Below are 23627 nucleotides of genomic sequence, written 5' to 3'. Positions count from 1 at the left end.
ACTGCTGGAGGAGCTGGGTGTGTCTGGAAGGGAGGGAGGGAGGGACAGAGGGCCTTGCAGAACACTGGCACACAGAAGGATCCTGAGCAGGGGAAGATACAAACAGTGGCATGAGCTGAACCACCTGGCAGACCTAAGAGAGGAAGAGAGACACAGGGGAGAGTATGGGTGAGAACAGTGAGAACAGTGAGCTACAGTGGGTTAGTCATCGGGCACCAGTGGTGGGTGTGCCAGTAAGAGTTCCCGGAAGGTGCCTGAGTGTGTGAAGGATGGGTGGGGGAGTTAGGTGGTGAGCTGGGGCTGGATTAAGTGTCATTAGCTGCTGGGGTGGGGGGGATTTCTTCTCTGGCCAGTCTGTGAAGGCCTCTGAGGTCAATGCTTCCTCTTCTCTCTCTCCTTGGCCCTGTGGGGTTGGGTGAGTGCAAACAGCTGGGAGGGATGTGCTGAGATCTGCTGGGGTGGGTGTGTCCCCACCCGCCCCTGGAGCAGGTCCTACCAGCCCAACCCAGCACAGAGCAGGCAGCGGAAGCCAGCTTGGGGCCAGCCACAGAGCGACAAAGGGAACACAGGTATGGGGCTGTGACAGGTGGGGTTGAACTGACCAAGGGGGCACAAGGGGCAGCACTCCTCTTGTGGAAATGGGGCACATAGGTGGGGATGTAGGTGCGAGTGAGCCCTGGAAAAACTTTCAAATACAGTAAAAAGCCCAAAGGGGCTGCCTGAGCCAACAGATCTTCTCAGAGCTGCCTGATGAGGCAACCAACATGCCTGACACACCCAGGAATGCCCCTCTAAGGTTGAAGCCCCCACTCCAGGGCATCCCACGGGTTCTCCCCTTCACCCAGTAGGCCCCCCTCATGCGAAACCTGAGCTTCCAAAGGAGGGGCCTCTAGGGAATGCTTCCAATCTTTTCCAGGCCTTTTACCATATGACAATGAACTAATCTGATTAAACTCTGCTAATGGGTTCACTGGCACAGATGTGTTTTTATTGTTATCCTTCTCAGGTAACTAAGGTGTATTTTATTTTTTTTTGCGATGCTGGGGATGGAACCTAAGGCGTCAAGAGTGCTAGGCAACCTTTCTAACACTAAGTCCTAGTCTCAGACCCCAAAGGCATATTTTAATGGAATCTTAAGGAAAAATGGCCTCCACCCAAACCTCATCTATATAAGGGGATTGGGCTAGATGGTCTCTAGTGTCCCCATGGTGCTGACAGAATGTGGCATGAAAGGAAGGACATTTCAGATATTAAGCACAGGTGAAATGACTATGTGGAGGTTTTTCTGGGACCAATGAGGGCCACTACCTACCTGAAACCTATGTTTATAGGAGCCTCCATGACAAGAGGGGGATCAGCATCAGATTGTTATCTCCAAAACTTTTTTTTTCCTTTTTGGTACCAGGGACTGAACCCAGGGGTGCTTTATCACTCAGTCACATCCCCAGCCCTTTTAAAAAATTTTGAGACAGGTTATCTCCAAGTTGCTTAAGTCCTTGCTAAATTGCTGAGGTTGGCTTTGAACTCGTGATCCTCCTGCTTAGCCTCCCAAGCCGATGGCATTACAGGTGTGTGCCACTGCACCCGGCTCCAAAACTCTTTTTCCAGGGAGATGGAGGCAGCAACTGAGGGGAGGTGTGAACTTAGTTCTGTGTTTAAGTGCATGTGAGCGAGCGTGCTTACTCATCTCCCTAGTCACCCAGAGACACAAGATCCCAGCTCCATCTGTGCTGCCTGATGCCATCAGCTCTCCCCACCCTGCTGCCCTCAGTATTTATCCCGCTAACCCAGAGATATTTTATACCCAGGAGTATAAAAACTGAGAAAAAAGTTGATATAGTTAAGAATTGAATTTGTCAATTTTAACATTGCTGTTACAGCTGAAATAAATGTGATATTCTGGTTAAAAAAAAGAAAAAGAAAAAAAAGTCAAGAATATAGCTGAAAGGGTGAGAGTTGAGGGGGCTGCAGGTATGGTGAGCATTTACCTAGCATGTGTGAGGCCCTGGGCTGGGTCCCTAGTATTAGGGCAGGGGAAAGGGTGGGGGCTGAAGCCAGTGGTACACACTAAGAGCACGAACAAGGTTTCAGAAGCAGAAAGCCTCCAGGAATCATCCAGAAGAGGCAAGATCCACCAAGCCTACAGCAAGGATAAGATGCATGTGGGACACAGGTCAGTGGGGGATGAGCTCTTGCTTTGACTTCCATTGACTGGGATTTCTTATTTTCCACTCTTGAAAGCAGGGTGGAGGGAGATGTGCAGGTGGTGTGGTGTTATCCACATATCAGGAAAACTATTGAACTCTGGGCTGCCTTTGATTTTTGCCTTTTCCCAGAAGAATGTTGGGAGAGATGAGGTCAGCACACCCAGGAAGGGAGAAGACATGGCTGAGGATGATGTTGGAAAGGCTGGAAGAGAAAGGATATTGTGGGGTGGGGTGTGGTAGAAGAGGCTGGAGTAGGAATTTTGGCTGAGAAAATGAGGAGGAGGGAAGACAGTGATAACACCACACCAGCCTGAGCTCAAGAGACTCCATTTTTAGGCAAGATTGTGGTGTCTGAGGCAGAAGGGAGCCTCCTCACTCATCCTGGACCTCAGACTATCTCCACACATATTTCTTCCCATCTCATCCCTACACCTCAGACCCAAGAAAAACTGATAAACAGGATTCATTTGTGCCCCGAAAGAAGTACTGGGACCAAGCTTTTCACAAAGATTTTAGGCTGGGTGAAGCTTATGGAGGTTCAGATCAGCTGGATCTGTTTGCAGAGGCTGAATATACCAATGTGAAGGGGTGTTTACAATTAACCCTGTCTGAGGGGAAACTGTGCACCCTCCCAACACTGCCTGAACACAGAAGCAGAGGAAGTGGGCTCAGCTAATTTAACTAGCAGGTTAGAACATTTACGAAAGTATCTGGATGAGACACCAATTGGTTATAAAAATTTAAAGAGTATGGGGCTATCCCAGAACTGATCTTCAGGGGCAAGGAGAATGGGGAAACCTGAGAGTCCTTTTCAAACTTTTGACCTCAGGGAGAAGGCAGAAGGATGTGAATAAAAATAGGAGTCAAAGAGAGAACAAGGCTTTTGGTGCATGCGTGGGAGGGCTGGGGGTGGGGGGAAAAGCGTGGAGATGGTGGCACACAGAAGTTGAACAACAAAGAGGTATTTCTGTTCCCCTTCCTGTCCCCATCATTGTCCACATCACCTAGTCCTTTGTCTTTAACTCCCTTCTGTTTTGTTGGCTAGTTGCGAGAGAAGGTAGCTACTGAGGACAGGGGTGTGGAGGACAGTGAGGGACTGATCATGATCTAGGCTCCTGCTCACTTTTACTCCCTCATTCTTACTTCCTGCCTGTGGCTGAAAATAGCCCTGTCCCTCTGGCTTATCTCAGCCAAGAGAGCAGCACCCAGCCCAGCTCAGAGGGCAGTGGGACAGGTTCCAGAGGCCCTGAGAAGGTAAGAAACCTGGATCTTGAATGTGCACACAGGAAGCTGAAGGACAGACACCACGAGCAGCAGGTGGCTGCACACACTCTGGTGTGTGAGTAGTAATGGTGCTGGTGGGGGTGAGAGGAACAGTTCCCAGGGTCTCTGTGTATATAGCGGATTCTTTGTACCTTGGTGCCTTGTGGTTGAGATTTGTTTTGTTGATGTCTACATGGGAAAATGCTTTTAAAGTGCCTGATTGTATAGTCCTGTATAATAGGATCAATCCCTAAGTTGGGGGATATGTCTCCTCTTCCAGTTCTGGCCCATCATCTGTGCATGTGCTTGTGTATTTCAGGGTGTGTATACACATTGATTTGTATGTTATTGGGGATCTGTATGCAGCATCTGCATGTCTGTGCACAGACGTGTATGTAATGGTGTGCCTATATTACCACTCAACTTGAATCATGTTACTGAGCGTATGTAGGCCTCCATGTCCCCTCCTCCTCCTTGGTGAAATGCAACCCAGTGTTCCTTCTTTTCTGAGGCAGCTGCTGTTTCTTGATTCCTGCATTTCCCCACAACCTGACCTCTTCCTCAAGGCAGGACTGAGGGGAGAGGTCTGTGCTGCCCCTCCCTCCATGCCTACATCCCATCTTCCATTTCCTGTTTGCCTCCTCTTTGACATTTTTTCCATCTTTGCCATCTGGCCTGGCAAATGTGCCTATACAGCTTCACAGATGGGAGCCGTGGGGCTCAGAAAGCAGGGAATAGGGCTGGGACCAAAGCAGGGGCCTGACAGCTCTCACCTCTCAGTTTGACCTTTCTGTATGACAGTCAAAAAGAGGTAGCTTCCCGGGCTTCCCCACTCCTCAGTACTGCGGATGGAACCAGAGCCTCCTGCGTGCTGGGCAAGCACTCTGCCACTGATCTAACTTCCCCAGACCTGAGAACAGGTCTTACTAAGTTGCACAGACTGGAATTTGTGATCCTTCTGCCTCAGGCTCCTTGTGTTGCTGGGTTACAGGAATGCCCCATGGTGCCCAGCAAGAGGTGGGTTCTTGACAAACAGGCTCCATTTAAAGAAACCAAGGACTTCTCTTCTTTGGAATGGGATAATGGGACCCTCATACTTCCTTTACTACAGGATTCCTAACTTTAACCTTTGAGTAGTAGCTCAAGGAATCCATTTTGGTCTGTGTAACTTTGCAACTTTTTAAACAGAATGACTGAGGATTCTTAGAAAAGAATTTCTAGTGTGTGTCTCCTAATTAATAAAAGCTACTGATTCTCCAAGTATGGTTAAAAGTGATAAAGCATGTGCTAGGCATGTAGCTCAGTGGTAGAGCCCTTGGCCTAAACACTAACAGGTCCTGTTTCAACCCCTGGCACCAATAAATAAATAAATAAAGTGTAACTACAATTAGAGTGTAAACTATTATTGAAATCTTAATACTAGATTTTCCAAACAGGCCTTTTACGAGACGAGGTTTCATGCTAAGTGTGTTATACATGTGGAACCAGATGTCAAGGAGTGTAAAAAGAAGTGGTTAGGTGACTGGCTTTTTTTTTTTTTCTCCAGTGCAACGGATTGGAACAGGGGTACTCTTCACTAATCTACACCCCCGGCCCTTTTTATTTTGATTTTGAGACAAGGTCTCACTAAGTTACTGAGGTTTACCTCGAACTTGTGATCCTCCTGCCTCAGCCTCCCAAGTAGCTGAGATTATAGGAGTATACCACCATACCCAGCAAGTGATTGGATTTTGATACAAGAGATGTTATAACAGGATTAAGAGTGGGCTAACATGTTGAGTGGGAGAACAGATTTCCTGCCAGGCAGCCAAAGAGTGTCACTCAGGTCTGCTAAGTGCGAAGACTGAAGTGTGCATCCGCAGAGTGTGGTCCCACCCAAGGACCTTACCATCTACTTGGGGAAACAGAACCAATGTACATAAAACAACTGAGAGGGTCAAAGCAGCAAATTGTTTAAGTACTTTTTCCTTTTTCTTTTCTTTTTCTTTCTTTCTTTTTTTTTCTTCTTTTCTTTGCTACCAGGGGTTGAACCCAGGGATGCTTTACCACTGAGTCACATTCACAGCCCTTTTTTTATATATAATTTAGAGACAGGGTCTTGCTCAGTTTCTTAGGGACCTCACTAAATTGCTGAGACTGGCTTTGAATTCACAATCCTTCTGCTTCAGCCTCCTGAACTACTGGGATTACAGGCATGTGCCCTGTGCCCGGCTAAAGTATTTAAGTACTTTTAATTAATTATATTATTTATTTATTTATTTTCTCCGCGAAGGGAGGGTTGTCTCACAATGTTGCCCAGGCTGTCCTGGAACTCCTGAGCTCAAGCAATCCTCCTGCCTCAGCCTCCTGAGTAGTTGGAACTACAGGCATGTACCACTGTACACAGCTCAAGGTACTTAAGGGAAATTTCAAGGAGGCATGTATGTGTGTGCTTATGTGAAGAAGATGAACTTCTTACCAATGTTGGAAGTTGGGAATAAGAAGGAAGTGGTGTTTTGTTTTTTCAGTTCTGGGGAATTGAACCCAGGTCCTTGCACAGGCTAGACAAGCACTCCAACCCTGAACCACATCCCCAGTAGGAACTGGGTTATTACAAATATATTTCAAATGGACAAATGAGGAAGTTAATAAGTTACTCCTGGGCACAGATTTCATATAGTTAACTATAAAAGACTAGGCACTCTAACCCAGCATCTATCCACATATTGAACCATCTACTCTGGCTGGAAGCAGCACATTATATCTTGGACTTTGGAACTGGGAAGTCCTGGGTTTGGATTCTGAACTCATTTCTTGGTGACCAGTCTTGGGCTTCTGTTTCCTTTCCTATAAAAATGAGGACAAATACCTACCTCAAAGATCATTGGAAGGGTTAGAAATTAAGTATGTAACATACCCTGGAATATGGTGACCATTATTTTTCAAGCTACATTTACTGAGGTAAGTGCTGGGGATACAAAGATGAATAAGCCACAGTCCACAGTCTCTCTGTCAAGAAGCTCACAGTCTAATAGGAGAGGCTGATTAAGAACAATTAATTACTATACACATGGGAATAGTTGATAGACCTGTGCACCCGTGCACCCTGGGAGACACAAGGGAGGGGACTACATCTAGCCTGTGGGGGAGGTAGATCACAGGGTCCTGAGAAATGACTAAGTTTGCAAGTTGGAGAATGAGAGGAGGGGCATTCCAATTTGAAGAAACAGCATGTGCAAAGGCAGAGGTCTGAAGTCAGAGGTCTGAAAACAAGGTATGTGAAAAATTAGTATTAGCTTACTATGAATGGAGCAAAGGAACATGGGTGAAAGTGGGGGATGTGTATCCAGAAATAACTCTGATTTTATTTGCTTTTCAGCATGTTTAAGCCCCATGTGGTTTTATAGTCATCCTCAGCATCCCTGAGGAATTGGTTCCAGGGTCCCCCCTTGGATACACAAACTCATAGATGGTCAAGTCCCTTATGTAAAATGGTATATTTTCAGAAAACCTGGACACATTCTTCCATATACTTTAAGTCATCTCTAGATGACTTATAATGCCTAATACAATATCAATGGTGTGTAAACAGGTGTTACACTCTATTGTTTGGGGGATATTAACAAGAAAAGGTTTGCATATAGAGAGTACAATTTTTTTAATTTTTTTTTTTTTTTTTTTTTTTTTTTTTTGTGGTACTGGGGATTTGAACCTCAGGTACTTTACCACTGAGCTGTAACCCCTGCTCCTTTTAATTTTTGAATTTTGATACAGGGTCTTGCTAAGGTGCTGATTTTGGCTTCAAATTTGAGATCTTCCTGCCTCGGTCTCCTGAGTAGCTGGGATTACAGGTGTGAGTCACTATGCCCAGTTCAGACAATTATTTTTTTTTTAAATATTTTTGATTTTCAGTTGGTTGAATCCATTAATGTGGAACACATGGTTGTGAAGGGCTGACTGTATTCTCATTGTCAAATTGGCCCTTTACAGGGGAAATGTTTATTACCTTTAACTGATCCACAATACCTCTTACTTGTCTCAAGCTGCTGGTGGTGATGATTGATGGGAGAATAAACAAAAGCCCCACAAATCTGGTACCTGACAATAGTTTTCTGCAAGAATTTATTTATTTAGCAGTGCTAGGGATTGTAGGGGGAACTTCAGCATGCTAGGCCACATCCTCACTGAGCCACATCCTCAGCCTGATATGCAAAAATTAAATAACTTCTTTTGGAAGGAACCAGCCTCATGTCTTAGGATACTTGCTCAGGGTCTGAGACAATTTCTCTCCCTAAGATGTGTCCAACAGTGTTGCTTAATGTCTATAGAGTTGTTGTTTGAGATGATGAAAAAATTCTATTTCTGGAAATCATTAGTGGTGAGAATTATGTATCATTATACATATACTAAATGACACAGAGTAGTACGCCTAACAATGATGTTAGAAGCTGGGTGTTGTGGTGCATGCTATAATCCCAACTACTTGGGAAACTGAGGCAGGAGGATTGCAAATTTAGAGCCAACCTGGGCAATTTAGCAAGATCCTGTCTCAAAATAAAAATTTTTAGGGGCTGGGGAGATAGCTCAGTTGGTAGAGTGCTTGCCTTGTAAGCACAAGCCCTGGGTTCGATCCCCAGCACCCAAAAAAAAAAAATTTTTTAAAAGGGGCTGAGGAGCCAGGCACTGTGGTGCACACCTATAATCCCAGCTACTCTGGAGGCCTGAGGCAAGACCACAAGTTCAAGACCAGCCCTGGCAACCTAGTGAGATCCTGTCTCAAATTAAAAACTAAAAAGAGATTGGGAATGGTAGCTCAGAACTGAAGGTAGAGTGCTTGCTTGTTAGGCATGAGACCCTGGGTTCCACTGCCCAGTACTTAGAGCTGAGCCTAGTGCATATTTCTGTACCCTATCATTCCAGGTTATTCAGGAGGCCGAGGCAAGAGGATCACTAGGCCAGCAACTTGAGGCCGGACTGTACAGCATAGCAAGGTTCTGTCTCCAAAAAAAGTTAATAAAAAAAATGATAAACTTCAAGTTATGCATATTCTTCTATCACCCCATACACAGATAGATGGAATCTGGGTAGGGAATGGAGTATCTACCATGCCTCAGGGAGTTTCGGAAGTTGGGACACTCAGACCACATCTCTTCTTTGGCTTGTCTATCTCTTGGCTGCATCCTTGGTCTGCCAACTCTGCCTTGAGGACTGTAGTTGCTGCAGCCTGCTCTTTATGGCAGCTGAGGCAGTACTACTTCTCCTTACCTTGACCTTCTCAGGGTCCCCTGTGTGTCCTTAACTATCAAATTCCCTGTGTCCCCTATCACAGAACTAACTCTCTGGGAAGCTCTTAGGTAGACCCTCTAGGGGAAGCACCTAGAGAAAGCCCAAGGTTCACTAACATGCCTCTGCCCAAAGCAGCTGGGCAATTGGCCTATGAGGTACCAATACATTCTTATTTCCATTTTACAGATGAAGAAACAGGTTAGGGAAGTCAATCAGGATGAACCCATATTGCTTCTGACAATCAAACTTCAGAAGGTGGATGTGATAAATGAGGTTGAGATTTGTACAGGACTTGGGAGTCTGAACTTTATTCCCTAGATAATGGGGAGCCAGCCTAGCCACCTGCCTGGAGAGGTGCTTCATACTATTTCTTTCCATATGATGGACCTATTAAGTGGAATTCTTTGTTATCTGCCTCACTCCAGTGGAATGTAAAAGTAGGGTGGGGGCAGGCCTTTGTTTGTTCACTACCCTGAAATGCCTGGAACCATTTTAAAGACGGAGTAAGCATATTGAGGGAAGGGAGAGATTTCATAAGACAACGCAACCTAAGCATTTTATATACATTATTTTATTTAATCTCTAAACAACCTCATGAATTAAAGACTTCATGAGCCTTTTTTTTTTTTTTTTTTGGATTGAAACCAGGGCTGATTTACCACAGGGCTACAGCCCCAGGCCTTGTATTTTATTTTGAGACAGGGTCTCCCTAAGTGTTGAGTGTCTTGCTAATTGACAGAGGCTGGACTTGAACTTTTGATGGTCCTGCCTCAGCCTTTGTAGTGTATGGGATTACATGCCTGTGCCTCCACACCTGTCTAGTAAAGATTACTTTTAACATCCCCACCCCACCATCCAAAGTTAAGGAAAATGAAGTTCAGGAGATTAACCTTCTGAGAGCACAAGGCTAAACAGTCCCAGGGCTAGGAGACGCTCAATGATAGAACACTTGCCTACCTGGGTTGGATCCCTAGCACCACACAACAACAAAACAAACCTAGACAGTCTGAAGTCTCTGATTCCAGAACCAGGGCACTTAACACTGTACAGTACAGACCTGGTATAGGAAGCTATTTTGGACAAGGAGGTGCAAGATGAGGCTAAGGAAAAAGCCATGAAGCCAGTCAATTTAGTTAGCTAAATATTTCTGTCTGCCATCCTGTCCCTGCATAACTTTGACTTTCGATTTGCCTTTCCATTCCAGGTCTCCATTGCTGATCAGCTGTGACTAAAGGCTTCCAACCATCTGACCCTGCAGGCCATAACACATATTCCCATGCTGTGCTTCTGTTTGCTTTTAGATGGTCTCTGTACAACCTCCAGGCTGCCACCCTGAAGGTGAAAGCGATGCCTGGACCTTGATGTGACTAATGATGTCCCCAGCCTAGCTCCATCTTCCACTTTTCCATGATGTTGACCAACTACTCTGCCAACACCTCTTCTACCAACAGCTCTATTCCCCTGTGTCCTGACTACCGGACCACCCATCGCCTGCACATGGTGGTCTACAGCTTGGTGCTGGCTGCAGGGCTCCCCCTCAATGCGCTGGCCCTCTGGATCTTCCTGCGTGTTCTGCGAGTACACTCGGTGGGTGAGTGTGTACATGTGCAACCTGGCAGCCAGCGACCTGCTTTTCACCCTCTCACTGCCTGTGCGCATCTCCTACTACGCACTGCACTACTGGCCCTTCCCCGACCTCCTGTGCCAGACGTCTGGCGCTATCTTCCAGATGAACATGTATGGCAGCTGCATCTTCCTGATGCTTATCAACTTGGACCGCTATGCTGCAATCGTGCACCCGCTCCGTCTGCGCCACATGCGACAGTCCCGTGTGGCAAGGCGGCTCTGCCTGGGTGTGTGGGCAGTCATCCTGGTGTTTGCCGTGCCCGCCGCCCGCGTGCACAGGCCCTCGCCTTGCAGCTACCGTAGCATCGAGGTACGCCTGTGCTTTGAGAGCTTCAGCGATGAGCTGTGGAAGGGCCGGCTGCTGCCTCTTGTGCTACTGGCCGAGGCCCTGGGCTTTCTGTTGCCCCTGGCGGCCGTGGTCTACTCATCTGGCCGGGTCTTTTGGACGCTGGCGCGACCAGACGCAACGCAAAGTCAACGGAGGCGGAAGACCGTGCGCCTTCTGCTGGCCAACCTCGTTATCTTCCTGCTGTGCTTCGTGCCATACAACGCCACTCTGGCTCTCTATGGGCTGCTTCGGAGCAACCTAGTGGTGGCCAGCCAGGAGGCCCGCGATCAGGTGCGCGGGGTGCTGATGGTGATGGTGCTGCTGGCCGGCGCCAACTGCGTGCTGGACCCACTAGTGTACTACTTCAGCGCCGAGGGTTTCCGTAACACCCTGCGTGGCCTGGGTACTCCACTCCAGGCCAGGACCTTGGCCATCAATGGAGATAGGGGAACGCTTGCAGAAAGGCCCTCAGAAGCTGCCCACACCACTGGGCTGGATGCCACCAGTCAGGGGCTACTCCAGCCACCTAACTCCAGGATGCCCTTCACCGAGGGTCCCCAGGATTCAACCTTCTGAACGCATATCTTGCAATAGTGCAGTCTAGCACCTCTCTCATAGGTTTCTGGGGCAGTGTCCATGAGGGAGATGCACTGAGCACTTGGACATCAGAGTGGCAACTCCAGTTCTTGGATGCAGATGAGAACAAAATGTGGAAACAAGGTCACAGGAAAGGAAGAGTGCTGCTAGCAATCACTTCTTTAAATTTCTCCAGTCAGTGGGAAGTGATGCAATGAGTCTGACCATGGCTAAGAGCTGGTAGATGGAATAGAAAATGGATATCCTGGATTTAAATTGCTACAGGGCTAAGAGCTGAAGAGCCCCAGACCTTGGTGGATCAAGATACTGAGAAGTTGGTACCATGGTTTGAATTCTGTGCTGACCATAGGGCCATGGACACCACCATTCTCACTTCCACCTGGCTTCCCCCTACTCAGCAATAGGCATACAAGGGTTTATTTGATATGGAGAGAATTGGGGGTACCTTATTATTGACTTCTAATGGTTTGTGGGACACCCAGCGTGGGGTGGTCCAGGCAGGGCAAAACTGTGAATTGAATTGTTGTACACCCACACTCCACAAAATCCTAGTTTTTGGTCCCCTGTCTGGGTCATCCCTTCTCCCTCCACCATTTTAAGGACCTCCTCCTGGGCTGGGGAGATAGCTCAGTCGGTAGAGTGCTTGCCTTGTAAACACTAAGGCCCTGGGTTCGATCCCCGGCACCCAAAAAAAAAAAAAAGGACCTCCTCCTTTCGAGGTCCTCAATATCATCTCTGTTTTCTTTCTTTGTCCAAAGAAAGGAGAACATTCTTTGTACTAAAGTATCGGTTCTCAAACTTTTTGGTCTCAGATCCCTTTACACTCATAGAAATTGAGGATCCCAAGAGCTTTAGCTTGTTCTTTGTTGTTTTGATACTTACTGAATTAAAGCTAATAAGTTTTTAAAATAGAAGCCCACATTCCATTAGCCAAGAGAGTGATAATGTCATCACATTTCATGAAGCCTCTGGAAAACTACATTGTATACTGGTGAGGAGAATGAAAAGGATAAATAACATCTTAGTAGTATTATGAAAATAATTTTGACCTCATGGACTTCCTCAAAGAGCTGATCCCTGGATCACACTTTGAGAACCATATTTGTACTAAAGTATTAAGAATTCATTCACATTAACATCTTCCCAGGACATTATATAATAGTGTTTCTTTTTCTTTCTTTCTTTTTCTTCCTTCCTTCCTTTCTTTTTCTTTTTCTTTTTTTTATGACTGCAGGGACTGCCGTGCTCAACAAATTAATTGCTAATGGTAGTACTTAAGGCTTGGGACTTCCTGGGGGCAGGTAGAAGTTTGTACATCAAATGAAACACCACCTTGGGCTCACCAGAGCAGCAGCCCTGGAGGGGGGAGATGTGGAACCAGACACACACTCAGGAGGAAAAGGTGGGACGCCTCTAGGGGGTGAAAAGGAACTGTGCCACAGTCAGGAGAGAAGAGTATTCAGGGAAGTAAGAGTGAGATGAGAGAACAGGAATAGCCTGTCTGTTCTTAGCAAGTGTTTCCTTCCGTCTTTATCCAAGTAGGGGGCTGGGAGGACTGCAGAGTTAGCACCCTCACATCTTTAGACCCTAACAGTAAGAGTTGTTGCTATGCGTGTCCAGTATGCATTTCCATCCCTAGGTCTCAGTACTGTATTTTTCTCTCCCTCTCTCTCTCTCTCTGTGAATGTATGTTAGACAGTATTAGGGTTTTCCCATTCGTTTCTATGTTTTGGGCTCCAAGTAAGTCTTTTGTGTCTTTATATGAGTTGGTGATTTGCAGGGGTAAAATGACCCCTGGTGGCCAAGCCAGGTAACTGACCCAGATTTCTCAATGATAGCCTTGAAGTTCCAGCCTTTATCTGGGTAGAGGTTAGAGCCGGGCCAGTTTGCCTAAAGAAGGCTTGTTTGTTAGCATCAGCCCCACCTCAATTCACCCTCAGGGTTCAAGACCCGTCTGTGCCTTTTGTCCTAAGGGCTCAAGCCTCAGCAAACCTCTTTGTTCAAACTCTGAGAACTTTGCCCCAACGAACTGAACTGAGCTTAATTTTAAAAAAATAACATGAAGGGGCCAGGCGGGGTGGCTCATGCCAGTAAATTCCACCCACTTGGGAGACTGAGGCAGGAGGATTGAAAATTCAAAGCCAGCCTCAGCAATTTATTGAGGCCCTAAGTAACTCAGTGAGATCCTGTCTTTAAACAAAATATTTTTAAAAAGCTGAGGATATGGATCTGTGGTTAAGTGCCCCTGGGCTCAATCCTGGATACCCTCACCCCAAAAATAACAATAAAAACTTGGGCATACTTAACATTCACAAGGCCCTGGGTTTGGGTCCCTGTACCACACAACTGAATGAATGAACAAATAAAAAGTTTAAAAATACTTGAATACTTTTATATGCAGGTACATGAGTGAATTCAAAAGTAATTAAAACTCACATCTTTTAATATATAATTTGCTCATTTATTTATTCTAATTTTTATGTTTACTGGATGTCTCTTCCCTATGTAGAATGTAAGCTCCATGGGGGCAGGGATCTTTGGTTCTCTGGTGTATTCACTAACATCTAGAATAGTAGCTAGCACAGGATTTAATCAGTAAATATTTGTTGAATGGATGAACAGTCAGATCTTATGAAGTACTTTACTACCTAGTGGGGAATATAGAACAATATAATGCACACAGAAGTTGCAGGAATGCAGGGCAAGATGTTGGCAATTGATTTAGAACCCTGAAGATTCTCAGTGAGGTTTGGCTAAATGGACATACTGCGTAGGATAAACTACAGGGAAATGAAGTGGAGGAGAATTTAAGGAAAAGTGTGATTTGGGAGATACTACAATAGTTGGGAAGAAGTGTGATCATGGTCTGTGGAAGAATTCTCACAACGCTATCACTTCCAGAAGAGAATGGGTTGTTTGAAGTGTGACATGTCTGGTGTTAAAGCCCTGGTGGACGTTAAAAGCCCTAGCCAAAGGGTTTCTATCATGAGAAGAGAGAAGTATAGATCAAGGAGATATTGCAGGCAGAGAGGAATGAACAGAACCTGACACATAACAGGCTGTGGAGGTTTAAGAAAACTTGTAGTCAAGCTTGGTGGTGCTTGCCTGTAATCCCAGCATCTCAGGAGGTTGAGAAATAGAAGAATCCCAAGTTCAAAGCCAGCCTCAGCAACTTAGCAAGACCCTGTCTCAAAATGAAAAATAAAAAAGGTTGGGGATGTGGCTCAGTGGTTAAGCGCCCCTGGGTTCAATCCCTGATACCAAAGGGAAACAAAACCAAAAAACTTGTACCACTGACATTTTCACAGGATTCCCAATTATTTTGTAAGCAATAAAATGGAGGGCTGGGGTTGTAGCTCATTGGCAGAGCGCTTACCTATCATGCATGAGGTACTGGGTTCGATCCTCAGCACCACATAAAAATAAACTAATTAAATAAAGGCATTGTGTCCATCTACAAATAAAAAATAAAAATAAAAAAAAAAGATGGAGGCAAGATGTGGGAAATCCAGAGCACACATCTATACTTTGGGGCTGTCCCATTTAAGGTCTAGAAAAGGAGGAGGAGGAGAAAAAGGAAGAGTGTTAAAGGTTTTTAAAATATTCTTATGGTCAGCTGGGCACAGTGGTGCATGCCTGTAATTCCAGCAGCTCAGGAAGATTAGGCAGGAGGATTGTGAGTTCAAAGCTAGCCACTAAGCAACTCAGTGAGACTCTGTCTCTAAATAAAATACAAAAAAGGACTGGGGATGTGGTTCAGTGGTTGGGTGCCCCTGAATTCAATTCCCGGTAACAAAAAAAAAAAAAAAAAATTTCATGGTCAGATGTAGTGGCAGACACCTGTGTGTGGTCCCGGCTCTTTGGGAGGCTGAGGCAGGAAACTCACTTGAATCCAATGTTTGTGTGTGTGTATATATGTGTGTGTGTGTGTGTGTGTGTGTGTGTGTGTGTTTTCTATATGCCAGGATTTCAGATGCTGCATTTTATTTAATTATTGTAATAACCCTCTGAGTTAGGGATGATGATTATCCCTACTGTACAGATGAAACACTAGGGAGAATTTTAAGTCTTAAAGTTATACAACCTGGAAATGGTTGAGTCTCTATTTGGCTCCTAAACTCCTACTACTTGCAGCACATTCTATCATCCTTTCCTCCCTATCCCTGGCTCTATTACATCCACCCTTGGTATCCTTGCTTCTCCTCACCTGATAAAAGCCACCTCTCTCAATTGCTTTTCTCACCTTGAATCTGCGGTGTCATCTTTGCCCTACTCTTCCTCCATGCACACTGCCCTTTCCTTTACACCAGCTTCAGTACCCTAGGCAGGACACACTGTAGCTGGGTGGAGTCTGAGGACTAAGCTCACCCACGGTACCAATTGTGTTGAGTCCTAAACACACCCCACTGAGGGCCCAGGAAGGAATAGCCTGTCCGTGGTACACGCAGGCAGGACACTTTAGACTTAATGCAGTGGGCATGACTCCCTCCCCAGCACTTTTTTTTTTTTGGGGGGGGGAGAGCGGGTACTGGGGAATCGAACCCAGAGGCACATAACCAGCCCCTTTTTATTCTTTGAGACAGGGTCTTACTAAGTTGCTTAGAGCCTCACTAAATTGCTGAAGCTGGCTTTGAACTTATGATCCTCCTGCTTCAGCCTCTCCAGTTGCTGGGATTACAGGTGTGAGCCACCAGGTCTGGCATACGCAGCACTGTTAATTGTCCATCAACTTAACTGAGAAGGAGATAATCTCTTGGTTTTCAAGGTCTTCTCTATAAGATGATGCCTCCACATGATGAAAGTAATTAGAGAGTATCAATCATTGGTCTGGAAATACAACAAAGTCAGGTGACCCAGGACTGAAATAAGGATCCCAAAGGAGGGCAGAGATGTTACATTCTTGGTCTTGACTATCTTAAGGAGAATCCTTGTGAGCTTGCTTGCTACCTGGGATCCCAAGGAAGAAATGGGGAAGAGGAGGTATATCTCACACCAGGCCTTCCTTCTCCATTCTTTCAGGAGGCCCTGGAGACAAAGAGAGGCTGGAGGTAATTCTCATTATGCTATCACTTCTGGAGGACTTGAACTGGAAAGTGAAGTTACTCACACTCACTAGGTTTGGGGAAAACCAAAGACTCTCAGAACCTTAAAATCAAACAAATCTGGATACTGATTTCAACTTTGTCAATTCTTGGCAATGTGTCTTTGGCCAATTAACCTCTCTGAGCCTCTGTTTTCTCCTCTGTGCAATGGAGCTCATATCATCTGCTTTTTGGGTGGTGGTGAGGGTCAATGAGATGAAATACCTTTGGCATTTTAGAAACCCCATAACCCCGTCTTTCCAATGAGGGTATGGAGCCCAGATGGTGCTTGTGATGCCCTTGCTTCTGGAAGGTAGCAAGGGCTCCAGGTGAATCGTCACCAGACAGAGCCCTGCCAGCAATCAGAGCTAGGGCCAGGGGAACTGGGGAGGAGGCAGGCTGGGCACGTTTCCATGGTGCTGGGTCAAGCAGGCAGTCTTCAGGGGCAGTGACTGGTCCATTGCCCTCTGGGGGCACTCTCTCCCCATGAGGCTGATGTCCATCCCACAGACTAAGGAGTAGGTGGAGAAGTGCATGAAAGGAAGAGGAAGGGGATAGGACGAAGACCCAGGAGATGGAGAAAGGGCGAGGGAGGAGGCTGGAGGGGACGCAAGGGCCAGGCAGGCACGGGGTGGGGCCAGGAGAGGGGCCCAGGGCAGGAGGGCGGGAGACAGCCTGGGAGGGAAAGCTCCGACCCGGGGAGGGAGGAGGGACAGGGAGGGAGACCAGCGGCGCTGACACAGCCTCGATGTGTGGAACGGGCTGGGGTTTGGCCCACAGGTCAGGCGTCTGGCAGTATTATGGGATGCAGAGGCCTTAGGAGACAGGGAGAGTATTATGGGCTGGAACAGCCTTAGGAGACTGGGGAATATTATGGGCTGGTGAGGCCCGGCTCCAACTGGAGGCGGGAGGAAGGGGTGCGGGGCGGGAAGGGGGGGTGGTGGTGGAAGGGAGTATTATGGGCTGGAGGCCTCCTGCGACCAGAGGCAAGAGTATTATGGGTTGGCAAGGCCTTCGGTGGCCAGAGGGGGGAGCAGCGGGGGATGGCACCGGCTGCATGTGACTGAGGGGGGGCCAAGTTGGGGGGGTGGTGAGTGGGGGTGGGGGAGCTTATTATGGGATAGCTCTTTGTACCTACTGCGGGGACTGCTTCTCCAGAAGATATTATGGGATGTCGTGTGTGGGAGGGGGAGTGGGGCTGGGGGGATTATTATGGGATGGTGGTGCAGAATGGGGAGGGCTTGAAGAGCTCTTCTCCAACCCCCCTACCCCTTAGTCTCTCACCATCCTAAGGTCAGCCTGCTCCGTCCAACGGCCCAAAGGGAACACCTGAAATTCATCTCCCTAGACACACACACACACACACACACACACACACACACACACTTGGACACCTGAACCCATCCTAGGCATCTTCCCTAACTAGCAGCCACGTCCTTTCAGGGTGCGGAGGAGAAAAGGTAGCCCCTGAGGAATGGCAATAAAGACCCATAGCAGGGTTGTGATGGCCAGTGGCTTCCAACTCCCACCTGCACGTCATCTTTTGCTTCCTAACCCCTTATCCCACTCTCCTTCCACTTCTCCCTCCCTCCCACAAAGTGGGGGCCCGTGATCCTCCTCCCCTCCCCCCTCCCCTCCATTTCCTCTCCAGCTCCCTCCACAGCCGTAACCAGTAAAACAGGCGGCCAGCTATTATGGGATGGCTGCTCCCAGCAGCTCTGCAGGGAGGGGGCGGTCACCGCGGAATGTCTCTTGTGGGTGGCTATTATGGGATGGCCGCCTCTCTTTTGGGGGGGTAGGGTCTAGTGAGGAGGATTATTATGGGATGTGCCCTGCGCAGCTGGGTGGGGCTGTCCTGGGTAGGTAAAGCTCTTGGGAGGGGGGACGATAAGGGAAAGGAAGGAAGAGGGAGGGAAGGAGCAGGGAGGGTTGGTGAGCCCTGGAGCCAGGCCTGAGGCCTGGCAGGAGTAACTGGCTAGAGAGGTTTCTTTGGTGACAGCTGTTTGAAGGGGCCTCTGGGGCGGGCTGCACCTAGCCAAATCTGAACCTTGGACACCTGAGTCCTTCCCCCAGTTTGTGAGCACTACCAAGTCCAGGTCCTGAACTCCCAGGTCCTGACTGGGTTGCACATTAAAGGATAGTGCTCCTGGTGACCACAATACTCAAGAACTGTCCTTCATCTTCCCCTTCCTGGGTTTGAGCCTTGGGACCACAGTTCACAGAGTGGGGATCCAGCACTGGAATGCAGTCACGCTCAAAGAACAGATACTGGCTTGACTCCTGAGGGACAAAAGTCATCCCTTATGCCCTGCATGGTCTGCATCCTATCTAGCCATCACAGGGCATTGTCACTGTGGCCTTTCTTCCCTCTGTTGTTTTCCCAAATTCTCTTTCCTGACAGAGCAGAACACTGTGGCCCCTTGGATCTCTGATGAGCAGTTTTTCAGGTTTACAGAGAACAGAGGTGTAAGATGAGGAATTATAGAGTGCATGTTGAAAACTCCAGGACAATCCCCTCCCCTTGGAGTGTTATTCTAGGTTCATCAGTACCATGGGACGGAAACAGAACTCTAAGGTAACTGGCTAGAGAGGTTGCCCCCTTGGGTACTTTAATTAGAAGATTATGCCGCCCTTAGTCTCTGTGGGCCAATCATGCTAGTGGCTCTAATGGTTTATTTATAATTTTTCTGGGAGGGTAGCATGGGGCCAGAGTAGGAAGCAGGAGGCACAGAAGCATAAAGACCACAAAATCAACACACATACATACATCCTGGCCCTCTCTGGAGCTCAAGGAGAGAGGCAGGGTCTTAAACTTTTCCTTGTGGTGTTATTAGGGAGAGGCAGGAAGTAGGAGAAGCAGATGAATGGATGAGTAGAACTGCACAGGTAGAGTCAGAGGGAGTGTAGTGTGGTGGACAGAGGGTATGAGTATTTTGAACCTCAGGTAAGAGGCTGTGACTATCGACTTATAACTTCTCTTATTGGTTCATATTCATCAATCACTGTGATAATGTGGTACATATTTTATATATATATATATATATATATATATATATATATATGGATCTGGAGCAGATGGAGATACTTCAGAAGGGAATTTGAGGCCCAGAGATGGACTGGATTCCCGAGAGAAATGGGGATAGAAGAAGGCCTAATAGATATCTGGCAACTGTAGAAAGGAGAAATTTCATGGAAAGGAAGTATACCCAACATTATGTTTTCTTAGAACAGCTGCTGTCTCCCTGATGTGGACGACAAATTTCATCAGCATGAGCTCAGGGGAAGGTTTGGATAAGTGAATGGGACCCCCCCTTTTTTTTTTTTTCAGAACTGGGGTTGAACCCAGGGGTGCTCTACTCTACTACTGAGCTATATCCACCACCCTTTTTTATTTTGAGTCAGCAACTCCCTAAGTTGCCTAGGCTAGCCTTGAACTTGTGATCCTTCTGTCTCAACATTCCCTCCCAAGTAGCTATGATTACTTATAGGTGTGTACCACTGTAGTTGGCAAATGGGGCCCAATCTTGGTATCAAGAGAATTGAATGAGGATGACTATGGAACCTGCAGAATGGGAGAAATGACTGGCATACCACAATGAACACAGCAAGAGGATGGTCCAGGGAGATGAATATTGGAAAAAGAAAACATGAACTTCAAAGGTGACAGTGGGAGCTTTTGGCCAGACTTAAGGTTTTTGATGCTGAAAACTCCAGTTCCAAAATGAGATGAGAGTTAAATGTGGAATGCTGGTGTTTATATAGAGTCAGGCAGGAGCTGGTGGGAAGACTTGTCAGTATCCCTGGGACCCTGCTTGGGAGCAAGGGACTGTTGTTTCCCAGCTTTCTTCACTTTCTCCAACTCAGTTTTCCTTGCCAGTTCTCTAGTCCCTTGGATCTAAGAGAGGGGAGCATCATCTGGCCAGGCCCTTTCTCTAGAGAAGTGATACAAACAGTGCAATTCAGAGATTTTGTGGTCCTTCCTATTTACTTCTGATCAGGAAGGACATTTGGTTTTTTTTTTTTTTTTTTTTTTTTCCAACTTGTCCCATTTCCATAGGTCTTGGGACTGTGTGAAAAAGGTAGATGAGAGCAGAGGGAGACACTGTCTCTGACTTGGGGGTCAAGGGCAGCAAGGTGGTGGTCTGGGAACATTGGTTTTCACCCAAGGCCTAATTCTCTGGGGTTCAGAAAGAGGGAAAGGTGACAAGCTGATGGGCTCAGGTCCTCTGTGGGCCAAAGGGTTCTAAGATTGAGCTCCTTCAACTTTCTAGAGCCAATTTCCTGGGTGGCTGGAAGGAAGGTGCATTTAAGGATGGGGATGGTATACATTGGAAGGCTACCTCTTGGTATAACTGAGTGAGAAAGTCTTCCTGGAATGTTGACCTGTACCTGTGGAGGAGAAAATGGTGAGCATTAAACCACTAAGTTTTTTTTTTTTTTTTTTTTTTTTTTTTTTTTTTTTTTTTTTTTAATAAGATGGAAAAGAGGGCCTAAAACAGGATAAGGATGAGGGTAGTTGGAGGTATTATGAGACTTCAGGTTATAAAATGGGAAATGAAAAATATGAAACATTGAGGGGGAGCAGAATTTGGTGTTCAAGAATGAGGGTAACAGGCTGGGGATATATCTCAGTTGGTAAAGTGCATGCCTCACATGCACAAGGCCCTGGGTTCAATCCCTAGCACCACACACACACACACACACACACACACACACACACAAATAAATAAATAAAATAAAATAATGAGAGTAGTGCTGAGCATGGTGGTACATTTCTGTAATCCCAGTGACTCAGGAGGCTGAGGCAGGAGGATTGCAAGTTTAAGTCCAGCTTCAGCAATTTATTGAGGCCTTAAGTGACTTATTGAGATCTTGTCTAAAAAAAATAAAAAGGGCTGGAGATGTGGCAAAGCATCCCTGAGTTAAATCCCCAATACCTAATAATAATAATAGTAATAGTAGTAATAGTTATAAGTAATAAAGAATGAGGGTAGCAACAACAAAGAATTAAAAAAAAAGAATGAGGGTAACAATTATAGCATATTGATGAGTCTTTCAAGAAGGAAGGACATGATGATATTACAGGATTTCAGTATTAGAAATACTGGATAGATGAACACTGCCAATCAAAATCCCTTAGAATGTAGGAAACCAGAGAATATTTTGACCTGCCATTTATACTGGTAAATCCTTTTGGAATACTTACCAGCGTCTAGAAAGACTACCAAGAACTCTACTGGGATATGATCTCTCCTGAGACCAGTTAGGATTTGCTTTATTCTCTGTGACAGGACTTTGGGACATGGCACTCAGTAGTTCTCCCTTGACATCAGACATTCTATCTTGTATCATAGTTTGCTAGGTTGTTTATACTTCCTGGAGGGAGGTACCAGTGTCTTCTTTGCATTCTCCACACTGCCCAGCTCTGTGCTTTGCTAGGTACTCTGTCAACATATGTTGAATGAATGTGAGCAGTGGTGAGTAGAGGAAGAGCAGGTTGAGCTCCTGATGTGCACATAACAGGATCCTCAGTTAAGGTCATGGTGGGATACCCATCCATAAGAGTAGCCTGGAGGCATTGATGAATGGTTCCTGAATTGGTGTGGGGGGGACAGCTGGGGACAGGACTACTGGAATGTTGAGAAATAGTCTTTGAATGAAAGTTTATAATTATTATGGGATGCTCTGGGGTAATTTAAACTTTATGCAAAGGATTAGCATGGTATTGGGTTGTTCTTACTCAAAATTTAAGAGCATCTGGAATATACCTGGATTTTGGTGGGATTGGGTGGTACCCCAAGTTGGCTCTCAGCCTGAGTGTCTGGAAATGATGAGATGAGGGACCTAGGGTCCTGGATATCAAGAAAGTTTTTAGGCCAGGTTACTGCTTTGGCCCAGTAACCTGGTTCCCCAAAAGAGAATATTAGGTGTGTCTGAATGGGGGCAGGGACAGGGCAGTGTGGGTAGCCTGCCCCACCCTGTCTGTTCTGGGTGTTGGAACAGACTGACAGCTTCTGGAGATGGGGGGAGGTATAAATATGAATATTATGGGATACCTGACTGGAAGACTATCAAGCTGGTGGAGATAAAAACATTATGGGATGTGACACCTGGGTTGTGTTGGGAGTAGTACAGTATATGTCTGGTTGACCATGGGCTCATTGAAATTATGGGATGTCAGGGTGTGAATGATGAGTAAAATTATTATGGGATATTTTCCCAGTGTTTAGGGGAAAGGAGATTTAGGTGTCCATCTGTAGACTACTGATCATTAGGGGGTATCTCTTTGATAGGGAAGAAGTGGTTATATGGACCATGAGCTAGAAGGAAAAGCTGGGGGCAGTGTTGTGAGCATCTAGACCCTAGCCTGCAGGGACTGAGGGCAGTTCTAGGGGTTTGGTTATTATGGGATGTCACTATAGAAAGTGGGAGACTGATTATTACTGGATGTGTGTGGGAGGAGGCCGAATGTCCGTTGTTGTAGTATGTGTGTGTTGGGGGTGAGTTTCTGACTATTATGGGATATCAAACTGGGGGCGGATGAAGGGTGGTTATTATGGGATGTCTGTGGGGGATGGGGTGAGTATTATGGGATATGAGGCTCAAGTGCTGGGAGGGGTGCTTATTATGGGATGGCCAGGAGGAGGGAGGGGTGACGAATTATTATGGGATGTTAGCATTAGGGCCAAGAGTGAAGAAGTTGGCAAAGGATGGTTATTATGGGATGTCAGGGGTGGAGAGAGGGTTAGTTGTGAAAGGTCTGCAATATTATGTCAGCAGCACCCTTAGTATATGTGTATGAAGTGGGGGGGCGGGGAGTGGGTATGTGGGGGTGTCCGTGTGTATTATGGGATTGGCCAGGAGGGTGGGCGGTTGCCCGGGTGACACGCGCGCGCGCGCTCGAGGGGGCGTGGCCAATGGTTGGCCTGAGCGACGAGGGGGCGGGGGTTTGCCCGGGAGACCTAGAGAGGAGGGTGGCGGTAGTGGAGGGGGGGTTGGAGTTGGTTGAGGTTATTATGGGCTGTCCGTGGGGGGGCGGGGCCTGTGCGGTGGGATTTCCCGGCCGGTGTTTCGGGCCCTTTAAGAGGCGACGCCGGAGCCGGAGCCATTTTCCCCCCTTCGGCCGCGGCGAGGAGGAGCCGGAGCGCGGGAGTGACACCGGGCCGGACCCAGGCGACCTGCGGCGGCTCTGGGGTGAGGAGAGCGTGGGGTCCCCAGAGAGACGCCCCCCACAGCCCGGGCAAGTCCCGAGGGTCATTC

The 23627-nt window shown here is 46.9% G+C and overlaps 2 protein-coding genes across 2 annotated transcripts in view; both read left to right on the top strand.

The window, feature by feature from the left end:
• The first annotated feature begins 513 nt into the window (after positions 1–513).
• On the top strand, positions 514–13500 carry Lpar5 (lysophosphatidic acid receptor 5). The gene is given in 3 exon segments (XM_047550523.1): positions 514–569; positions 9940–10325; positions 10327–13500. Coding segments are annotated over 2 exon segments (1122 nt in total). The 5' UTR covers positions 514–569; positions 9940–10142; the 3' UTR covers positions 11266–13500.
• Positions 13501–22907: 9407 nt separating this feature from the next.
• Chd4 (chromodomain helicase DNA binding protein 4) overlaps positions 22908–23627 on the top strand; it is a 29593-nt gene continuing 28873 nt past the window's right edge. Inside the window, 2 exon segments of the mRNA XM_047549690.1 lie at positions 22908–22946; positions 23453–23561. Of these exon segments, the coding sequence (XP_047405646.1) occupies positions 22908–22946; positions 23453–23561 (148 nt within the window).

The sequence above is a fragment of the Sciurus carolinensis genome, chromosome 4 (genome assembly GCF_902686445.1).
Source record: "Sciurus carolinensis chromosome 4, mSciCar1.2, whole genome shotgun sequence".
NCBI lineage: Eukaryota > Metazoa > Chordata > Mammalia > Rodentia > Sciuridae > Sciurus > Sciurus carolinensis.
The sequence above is the reverse complement of the archived record's forward strand: the minus strand, read 5'-3'. Positions and strand labels throughout refer to the sequence as shown.